The sequence below is a fragment of the Vitis riparia genome, chromosome 9 (genome assembly GCF_004353265.1).
Source record: "Vitis riparia cultivar Riparia Gloire de Montpellier isolate 1030 chromosome 9, EGFV_Vit.rip_1.0, whole genome shotgun sequence".
NCBI classification, from domain to species: Eukaryota; Viridiplantae; Streptophyta; class Magnoliopsida; order Vitales; family Vitaceae; genus Vitis; species Vitis riparia.
The window spans coordinates 13,182,920-13,194,526 of NC_048439.1; the positions used below are offsets into that span (position 1 = coordinate 13,182,920).

General features: G+C 31.9%; 1 protein-coding gene across 1 annotated transcript; it reads left to right on the forward strand.

Annotated features, from left to right (window-relative positions):
- Positions 1-3,210: 3,210 nt before the first annotated feature.
- On the forward strand, positions 3,211-5,482 carry LOC117922239 (CBL-interacting serine/threonine-protein kinase 5-like). Its single transcript, XM_034840294.1, has one exon. It carries the CDS (start codon positions 3,787-3,789, stop codon positions 5,161-5,163), a length of 1,377 nt encoding a protein of 458 aa, XP_034696185.1. The 5' UTR covers positions 3,211-3,786; the 3' UTR covers positions 5,164-5,482.
- Positions 5,483-11,607: the final 6,125 nt, after the last annotated feature.

Consider the following 11,607-nt stretch of genomic DNA (forward strand, 5'->3'; position numbering starts at 1 on the left):
TTAATATCACAAACCCATCTTCCTAATTTTCAGTCGTGGACTGCTTCATCCCCAACAGCGCCATTCATGCCGCGGCCAATGGGACGGGCTGCACCCTCACTGGTAGTGATGTGATCGCCGCCACAAACGGGATGGGCTGCATCAACCGGAGTGCAGCCTGATTCCCTCATTCACAGGCTTGGAATGGGGGTTGAATGGTGCTCTGAATGTTGCTGAATGGTGCTCGGAATGGGTGCCTAAAGCGCTTGAAACTAGCACCAGCAGCCACTGTGAACAACACCTGAATATGACGCCTGCAGCCTCAAAAAGCACCAGAAATTGTGCTTTTGGAACGCCTTAAGTCGCGCTTGCAGCGGCTGAAACCAGCACCAACAGCGGCGTTTAAATACCGCCTGAATGACTCTCGAAATGGGCTGAAATAGCACCTGAATGGGCGCCTGCAGCCCTTGAAACCAGCACCAACAGTGGTGCTATAATGGCGCCTGCAACTGCACTTCAACAGCGCCTGAATGACGCTCAGAATAGGCTCTTGAAGCCTAAGCATTTCTGAAGGCCTGAGTGGTGATCTGATAGATCAACTTATGGATGTTTCTGTATAATTGTATCTTACAACCAAAAGAGACACCATAAACTAAGCAAGTCTCCAGCAAAATAGATATCAAGGCAGAGATAAGATTTTCAGTGCTCTGATACCAAATGTAGGCAATTCATAATGCATATAAACAATTCATTCATATGTAACTTATGCCATACTTACCTCCAGCCATTGTTGGGTTGCAAGTCTTTGGTTTCCAAAACTCTATCTCTCCTTATGGATGGTGTAATTTCTGAAGATTTTCAGCAGCATGAGAGAGGAGCTTGGGACTAAGACCGATATTTAAAATACAAAGAAAACGTGGCTTCCCATCAAAGCCACGTTTCTTTGATTTGCCACACGATGAGCAGTTGATAGAAACGTGCTCCTTAACAGCAGCTACATGATGAAGACGTGGCCAAGTGTTGGACCACTTCAGGGCAGCGGAACGTGGGTGGTGAACGTGGTGTAGTTGATAACAACAAGTACATATAATTATTTGGTAGACGCTAGTTTCCTTGATAGTTACATTAGCATAAACTACACTTATCCTCACATTCACGATGTAGCATCGATAATTTGATAGGATGTGATCCAATGCTATGAACTTAATGAACAAAGATATTAATGGAGAGCATTGAGTTAAGTGTATATTAAGTGCAGAACCATTAGGAATATCTATACTTGAGAAATCCTACTTAGTTTAGGCTTATTTCAAAAATCATAGTAGACTTAATTTGGTTGAGGAAACTCAACAAAATGGGGAAAGTTTCAATCTTGGCAAAATTAGGATGGAGGACACTTAATCCTCCTAAAATTTCCTTTTTTCATTTTCAATTTTCCCTTTAATCCACTTTTGTATTTTAAAGTTTGTTAAGCATCACATAACTCAACAATACTAACTCAATGATATTTACATTTTTGATCTAAAAAATATATATATTTTTAAAAAAGGTGTTTAACAAAATTTAGAAAACATTTTTAAAAATTTGAAAAATCACTTGTATATCGTGTTTTCTAAAAAAATATTTTATAGGTGATTTTTTTAAAAACATTTTAAGAGAAAACACTTTCATTAAAACACATTTCGAATAAAAACATTGTCAAACATATTCTTATTTATGTTATCCTAAGATAAATTTACAATAATTTTAAGTTTTTGGGGGAAATATGAAGAAACACGTGGACCCACAAATTAGGATAAAATGAAACAAAATTGTAACTTAACTAAATCACCTAAGAATGCTAAATTTTTTAAGATCATAATACTTAATTTTTTCCAATATCATATATATTAGATGAACTTCATAATTTTTTTTTAAATTACTTTATTTTAATTTTGTATTTTATACATACATATACATACATACATATATATATATATATATATATATATATATATATATATATATATATATATATATATAGATAATTTTATTTTTATTTTTATGTATGTTATTTTAATGATATAAGATAGAAACAAATATAATAATTATCTTTTTATCAAGGCAAACACATGTGGTTTCTAATTTTTATTTGATTTTAGCATACAAAAAATAGACTTAATACTTAGTCAATTTTAAATATTAATAAAAACAAACATATTATTCCGATTTATACATTCATGGTTATATAGATTAATATCTATTCAAATTTGGGACAAAAAACTATAAACACCATTTAGTGATATGAAAAAATACATTTTAAACGGTCTAAATTGTGAAAAATCCCCTTTACATATTTTTTTGGTTTTAGTTAGCCGGTGGCTTGTCCCTCAATTCACAACCTAAATCAGTCCAAATAATAATAATATGGGTTAAATACATTTTACTCCCTGTTCTTTGACATATTTTTTATTTTACCCTTTCACATTCAAAACTCAACATTTTGTTCCCCAAATTTTTTAAAATGCAACGCCTTGCTCCCTTAAACTTATTAAAAAGTCAAAAAATAATTTGTTAAGTAAAAAAATAATATTGAAATGTAATGGAAAACATTTATTAATCAAGTTCGAAGGTACCATACTTCTCTATGCGAAAATAACAAATAGTTATACGAATATCTTTGAATATCTTTTTAAAATAAAAAATCAAAACTGATAGTTACTATATTTTGAAACCATTATAAAATTTTTACTTTTAAGACTGTAAATTCAAAATTAATTTTATCTAATTTTATACCTAATATTCAAACCAAAGTATGAAAAATATCAACCTTATTTATAATTTCATAAAAAGTTTGTAACTAAGGGCAAAGTGTTGATATTTAATAAGTTCAGAGGGAAAATGTCAGATTTTGAATATATAAAGGACAAAGTGTAAAACACTTCAAAGATGGAAGGGTAAAGTATATTTAACTCAAATAATATATATAAACGTCATTTAATGTTGAAATGATTATTTATTTATTTATTTATTAAGTTATGTGGTTTATTAATCAATTTTCAACTAAATTCATGCACCCTCATAAAATCAGTCCAAGTAAATTTAATGCAATTAATTTTGGACAACAAAATGGTAGTTGTATCATAATTTCATTATCAGATATGATATAGCAGGGAAGTAATGGTAAAGAAAATAAGGCTTCCATCATCCATATACATGTACATGTACATCACACACAGGCTCTCTTCTTAGTTCTTTAGATTTTCGAGCAATAATAGTAAATATAAGAAAAGGGGAATATTCTCTGATTCCCAGAGAACAGAGGATTTAGGGTGACTTCTAATTTGGATTTCAAATTGTTTAGTTGAAATTTCCTATCAACTGGGTAGATATTTCTATGTGCTGTGCTGGCCGTTTCTCACCCCAAAACCATGGTCTCTGCTTTGCTACAAGACAACGTCACTCCTCCACTTTCTCCCCAATCACCACCATCTTCCTCGTAACCATCGGCCACCAATCTCCTCCCGAACTCAATCTTTTCCAATTACCGCCTTTTCTTTCCCCTCAGATTTCTTTCTGGTTACCAATCTTCGTCAGTAGCGTATTCACTGCCGCTCGATCACACCCAATTCTCCATATCTGGCGGTGATCTGCATCGGTTTGTCTTCACTTTTCCACTGGGTTGCATTCTACTCCAGAAAATTCTGCACCCAGTCACAAACGATTCCTCGGTTTCTCCAATGATTGCCACCAGTTCTTTCTGACCTCCCGCTTGGGTCGCACTCCATTTTTGAAAAACCGTCCGTCACTAGTGTGATTTTGCTTGACATGGAGGGGCAGAAGAACCAAGTTGTTGATGAAGCAAGAAGCATATTGTTTAAGAAATACGAGATGGGAAAGCTTCTTGGGCAGGGCACCTTCGCAAAGGTGTACCACGCGAAGAGGCTTGGGAGTGGGGACAGCGTTGCCATCAAGGTGATCAACAAGGACCACGTGAAGAAACAGGGCATGATGGAGCAGATCCAGCGCGAAATCTCTGTTATGCGCCTTGTTCGCCATCCCAATGTGGTGGAATTGAAGGAAGTGATGGCCACGAAGACCAAAATCTTCTTCGCCATGGAGTTCGTAAAGGGTGGTGAATTGTTCGCAAAAGTGGCCAAGGGAAGGCTCAAAGAGGATTCGGCTAGAAAATACTTCCAGCAGCTTGTCAGCGCCATCGATTTTTGCCACAGCAGAGGCGTTTCCCACCGCGATCTCAAACCCGAAAACTTGCTCCTCGATGAAAACGAGAACTTGAAAGTCTCCGATTTTGGGCTGTCGTCGTTGCCGGAGCAGCTCAGAAATGATGGATTGCTGCACACACAGTGTGGGACGCCAGCATACGTGGCGCCGGAGGTGTTGAGGAAGCGAGGCTACGACGGAGCCAAGGCCGATACATGGTCTTGTGGGGTTATTCTCTATGTTCTGCTTTGCGGCTTTCTTCCATTTCGAGCAGAGAATGTTATGAAGATGTACACCAAGGTTTTCAAGGCAGAGTTCGAGTTTCCTCCATGGGTTTCGACCCAAGCAAAGCGGCTGATATCGAAGCTCCTAGTTGCTGATCCCGAGAAACGAATCACCATTTCTGCGATCATGGAGGATCCTTGGTTTCAGAAAGGTTTCAGGAAGCCTATTGCCTTTTCAATTGAAGAACAAGAGAACAACGAGGAGTGGCAAGGGTGTAGAGGGGAGGTGGAAATGGTGAGAACAAAGTCCTCACCACCTTTCTACAACGCCTTCGAGTTCATCTCCTCAATGTCATCGGGCTTCGACTTGTCCAGCTTGTTCCTGAGCAAGAGGAAGTCGGGCTCCATGTTCACCTCCAAGTGCTCCGCCTCAACCATCATGGCCAAGCTCGAATCACTGGCCCAGAAGCTCAATTTCAGAGTGGTGAACGTGAAGGACTTCAAGGTGAAAATGCAGGGGCTAGTGGATGGGCGAAAGGGGAAGTTGTCGGTAACGGCCGAGGTGTTCGAGGTGGCGCCGGAAGTGGCCTTGGTCCAATTCTCCAAGTCCGCCGGTGACACCCTCGAGTACACCAAGTTTTGTGAGGAGGAGGCCAGGCCTGCTCTCAAAGACATTGTTTGGAGTTGGCAAGGTGAAAATGAGTGCAGTGATCATCAGAGGCCCATAGTCCATGAAAATGGAGCCGAAATCTGCGCATAAACAGCCCCCAAATGTCTGGAATTGCTTTAATTTCCTGAGATTTTGTGTTATAGGCAACCTTATAGAATTTTCTTTTTTTACAAAATCAGTATCATATGATCTCTACACCTATTCCCAGAAACAATCGCTTCTTGGAATTGGCATGAAAGGGGTCTCAGCAGCAGTAGTTGTAGAAATGGATAATTCCCTTTATCCTTAACCTTTTTTGACTTACTTTTGTACAAAGTAGGAGTGGATGGCGTGGGTTTGCGACAAGTGAGCATTGTAAGAATGTTGTTGTAACTAAAAGTAAATGATAATTTGTTCCCAGTTTGTATTTTTGGCGAGTCTATGACATGTGAGGAATGGTAGTTATCTCTCTTATTCGTTAGTTGTCGTGTCTCATCCTTAAATGGAGTTGGGGGGACTTTTGGTGGAGTTGAGGCCCCAGGGGCGGCAGTGGGTGCAGCCACATGTGGCTCCATTGGAACCCCACCACGCATTTGTCAACATAATGCGTGGACACAGAAAAAAAGGACATGCAGATGCTTCATCATGAAGACTAGGTGCAGAGCAGCTGCCAACTTCATTTGACAATGGACAATTGGATAACTCAAAAACAAATCAAACCGACCCTAGAAAAGAGGAGATTGAAATTCAAGCCTTTACAATGATTGATGCAGAAATCCATATGAATGGTGTCCACAGCCTGAAACAGCTTCAGCTCCTTCTTGTGTGGCCTGTATTATACTAGACCTTTCACCCAAAGCTTCATGGATTGACTTTACTAAAATTTTGAGAAAAAGAGTTTCTCAAATTTTATTTTCCATCATGTTTAAAATCGGGTTTAATGCAAACGTGGAGTTGGGTTTGGGTATTTAAATGGGTTGACTCAATCCGGTCTATCATAAAAATGAGAGTTACGAGTTTTTCAAAATGAAAAAATTGATCAGTGAAATAATCAATCAAATTATTGGATATATCAAAAGGTAACCCAAAATAATTATTATTAAAGTGTAATTGAATTTTATGTTTGTGACCGCATTTTGCAAATATTATCATTAAATTTTAATTATTTATTATTATTTTTTTTTCACATTGCAATTGAGGAAATATGTATTAGAGAATGAAGACGAGGAATGGAGAGCAAGTTGAAGTTAGAGACGAAACTTGGAGAGATAGGCAGGTGGCACAGACACCTTTTATGTCACTTTTTGTCATGTGAGTTTCCCTCACAACAGCACATAAATTCAATTTGTAGATCACATCACTAGATTCCTAACAAATCAAACTCTTCCTCATGCCCTTCCTATTAACATATGATCTTAAAATTGAAAGCTACTAAAATCATTGTGTTTGCAGCAGACGCCAAATCTGTATTTAAATAAAATAAAATCTAACAATAAAATAAAGAATTTGATAGTATTTAATTCTACATTATCCAAGGCTTTGTTTGGCCTGACTATTTCGTTTTCTATGGAAAAGTTCAAATAAAGAAAATTAAATTATTAATTGGTTATTTAGATGTACTTTTTGTATTTTTCTTTTAATAAATTATTTTTAAAAATTAAGGTGATAAAATTTTTATTACCTTAAATTTTAAAAATTTTGATTTTGATTTTTTTTGAAAAAAAAAATATAAGGTTATGTTTGGTTTTTGAAAAAATTGAAAGAAAATGTGAGAGAAATAAAATAGAGATGAAAAGTGGAAGGAAAGAAAAAATAGAAGAAAATAAAAAATAGATTCAAAATTAATAAATTATTTTTATATACTTGTTCAGGATCATTGGTTGATAATTTTTATTGTATGACTCCATTATCATTATTGTTAAGTAATAAGAATAATCATATCTCACTTAAAAGTAAGGAATCTAGTATTAATCAAACACATATTTGACACTTGTGCCTAGATCATATTAATATAAATATAATCCAAGGACCAATTAAGTATGGAATATTACACTCTTTAATTTTAGAGGATCTTTCCCTATGAGAATCTTATATAGAAGATAAAATGACTAGGGATGATAATAAGGTAGGTTTTTTCGAGGACCCACCTAATGAGACAAGTTTGAAATTAAAATAAACGAGTTAGGGATGAGTTTGTAATTTTTTTAAAACTCGGGATGGGTTCAAGGTGGGTTTAGATATTACTTTGTCCCGTCTTGATTATATATAAAATTAATTTTAATTTTATTATTTTTAATATAATAATAATAATAATAATAATGCTTTTCAATAAAATAATTTATAAGTATATTTATTTTAATGTAATTAAAAAATTAAATTTAAATAATTTTTTTTTTAAAATTTAAAAAAAGGTTAAACGAGGTAAGACAAGGCAAGTATGGAAAATTTCCCATACCCACCTTGTCCCATTTTATTTTTTTAAGGGTTTAATACATTTTACCCTCTCAATCTATCATATGTTTTATACTTTGCCTATTCACATTCAAAATCCAACAACTTACCCTCCGAACTTCTTAAAGACCAACATTGTACAACACTTGGACCTTGCTTTAAAGAGATATTAGGGCTTTGGAGGAAAAAAAAAAAACGAAAGAGATTTTAGGGTTTGGTTGTTTAAAATGACAATTTTACCGCTCACTTATTAAATGACATGTACAATACGTGATATTTCTGTTTAATGAATGTAAAGTTGTCCAAAAAAAATGGTCCAGTGTTTGTCCTTAAGAAGTTTGGAGGGTAAGTTATTGGATTTTGAATATGAAGGGGCAAAATGTAAAACACGCAATAGGTTGAGGGGATAAAGTGTATTAAACCATTTTTTTTTAATTAAATGGGGATGATAATTATTTTGAATAAATTTGTAACCAGTCCCATTATCATCCTTAAAAATGACTAAGAGACCTTTTACTAATAAAGGATTTAGAGCTAATGAATGTTTAGAGTTTGTGTAGACATTTTAATATTCATGCATAGGGAGGGTATGAGTACTTCATCACTGTTACTCTAGGTTTGGATATTAGCATTTCAAAGCCTTGTGACTAATTTTCTATGATGGTACCCTATGCTCTATAGGAGAGCACATAACCCTTAGATGGTTAGTAGTTGTGCCATGAAACATCAATCACTTGTTAACTATCATAAACATTATAAACTGTTCCATTATTCACTCTTGAAATTTTGGAATCATGGGCTATTCTTAGAGTTTAACTAAACTCATGGTTATTGACATTTGGGTATGACCTATTTAAAGGATTATGAGGTAATAAAAGATAATTAAATTACTAGTGAAGGTTTATTTAACTTTCATTTATTTGTCGATTGTGACCTAATTTCATATAAAGAAGTAATAGAGAATGAAAGGTGGTTTAAAGTAATGAGTAAAGAAATTCAATCAATAGAGAAAAGCAATACAGAGCTAACTACTCAATTAGGTGGAAAAAAGTCTATTAGTATTAAATTGATTTATAAGACAAAATATATACCTAGTAGTAAAGTTCAACGATTTAAGGTAATATTAGTAGTAAAAGACTATAAGCAACTGCTAGGTATTGAATATTTTGAAGTTTTTGTACTAATTGCTAGATGATATATTAATCACATGATAATTGCACTTGCATCTCAAAAGAAATGAAAATTTCACCAAATGGATGTGAAGTAAACTTTTGGGTCGTTTGCACACCTTTAGAAAGAAGTAATGGAATCTATTTCCTTTCAATTACTCCATCTAATTGATCATTTGGTCTAATGGTATGCTTATAGAAGAAGCTTTATTGAACAACCACCATGATATGTTAAGGAAGAAAGAGAAGCAAGTTTACAAAATCAAAAGGCCATTATATAGATTGAAGTAATTAAGCACCACATGTTTAGTGCACATAGATTGAGACTTATTTATTGTAGCATAGTTTACAAAAGTATCCTTTTAAGCAACCATTTTACAATTCAATCAAATTATAATAATGATATGCTTATTATATGCTTTTATGTGGATGATTTAATTTTTAGAAAAAATTATGTGCAAAAATTTTAAGAAGGTAGTGATACAACAATTTGAGATGCTAAATATAAAATTAATATCCTATTTTCTTGGTATTAGGTCCAATAAATAAATAAGGATGATATTTTCATCTTGCAATTAAATAAGTATGCCATAGATATTCGAAAATGATTTAAGATGGAATCATTAGCAACAAGTTGCATGCCTAGTGTAGAGAAATTAGATATGAAAAGGGGGAGGATCGGAAAATAAGTAAATTATACATATTTTCTAGGGCATGATAGGAAGTCTTCACCATTTGACCTACTAGGGTGGATATTGTTTATGGAGTGGGAATTATTAGTTAGTTATGGAAAAATCATATCAATTATATTTGTAACTTTGAGTTATGTGAATAATATTTTTGATTATGGAAATTTCTACTCCTATTTAAGCAACTTCAATTAAGTTCTTTACACAAATAGTCATTAAGTAGGTTATGTAGAAACTAGAAAGAGTAATGCTAGGTATGCTTTTTCTTGAATGAAAGCATTCTCATGGTTTTCAAAGAAACAAGTTAACTACTATCAATGATAGAAACTAAATATATGACAATGATTTTCACATGTCAAGCAATTTAGCTTCACTAAATGGTCAGTGAGTTGAAGCATAAATTAAGAGATCCTACAAAAATTTTGTTTGATAATAAGACTCCTATTGCATGACAAAAAAAAAAAAAATGGTATTTCAAAGTGGAAATAAATATATAAGCATTAAGCTTCATTACATTGGGGAACTCATGAAAATTTATGAAATTGAGCTTGAGTTTTGTAGATCAAAAGATCAAATTATAAATATTTTTATAAAGTCATTAAATGCGGATGTGTTCCAGGAGTTAAAGATAACGCTTAAAGTGATCGACTTTAAAGCTCGGCATAGTGGCAATTATTAAGAATATTAATCGGATTTAAATCCATATTATATGAATTTAAAAAATATTATAAATGGTTATTTATTTTGGTTTCTTATGTTATTTATAAGTTACCATTAAATTATGAATTAAAGTTAGAATTCAAATATAATTAATTTATTATAAATAAACATTTGTTATTATGTTTATTAATGAATTGATTAAGATAAAATAATTTTTTTAGTAAATATTACCATCAATGTGGTGTGTGATTCCAACCTCCTCTTGTACATAAAAGTTTAATCCATCATCCTTGGATTGTTACATTTTTGTAGATAGCTATTCACTTCATGACCTCAATGTTTATAAGCGAGAATAGTTTGTAACATTAGGTTATACGAAGTCGTTAAGTTGATTGGTTAAGAGGTATTTTTTAAAATTTAATAATTATTATTTAATGATTTAAGTTAACTTCAAATTTAAAATAATTTTAAATTATTTGTGTAAAATAAATTATTTTATTTTTATTTTAAATATTAAGGTTTTAAAATAAAATTAATATAGAAAATTTTCTAATTTTCTATACATATTTGAGATTTAAAATAAATTAATTATTTTGATTTAATATTTATTTGATATTTAATTTTAAATTATAAAATATTAAATTATTTTAATAAATATATTTAATCCATTTAATAATTTAAATTAAGTTACTAAGGCTGATTTATGAAACATCTTCTACGTTAATAAATTGATTTATAAAACAACGGCCATAAAAATAATCAATGGGCACTAAAAAAAGGTATCCATTGTCCAATGGGCATAAAACCAATGGGCAATCAATAACCAAGGGGCAACCAATGGCCCCATGTCAAGTGGTTTAACAAGTGGACAAATATGTCACTATCCTAATAATTAAGCGTTAGCTTCCAATAAAATTTTGATATATTAAAATAATTTTTTTTATAATTAAAATTAAAATGGTAATTGAATATGATAAGTAAAGAACGTTATAATTATTTAAATATTACTATAAAAACAAATTAATATTATTAATTATATAATTAACTTATTGTGCAAGGAATTTATTGATAATTTCTTTGAGTTACTTACTTTTTTCATTCTAAGAATTTCATTATGAATTCATCCTGACATAAAGAAAAAGGTTTAAATTATAAGAACCAAAAGAAAAAAAAATGGTATTACATTAGTATAAAATATAAAAACTCTTATACAATTAATAGATTATAAGAGGTCTAATAAATATATTTTTAAAATGATAGTGATTTTTAAAAATAAACAAAAAAATAAAATAAAAATATTATCTTAAATTTTAAAATTTTGTTGAATAACAAATTTTAATTTATATAAGATCAGTGAGAGTTTGATAAATAAATTTAATGACTTAAAGTGATTTAATACTTTAATTTAGGTTATTAAGTAAATTAAGTATGTTTATTAAAATAACTTAATGATACAATTTAAAGTAAAAAATAACTTTAAGTAATAAGTAAAAATAATTGAGTCATTCTTAAGTCTAGATATTTATTTTACTTTTTTTTTTATCTTTATTTGTCTTATTTATCTTCGTGAGTTTTTTTGCTACTCC

Coding starts and splice junctions, on each gene's coding strand:
- LOC117922239 (XM_034840294.1), top strand. CDS start 3,787: ATGGAGGGGCAGAAGAACCAAGTTGTTGATGAAGCAAGAAGCATATTG.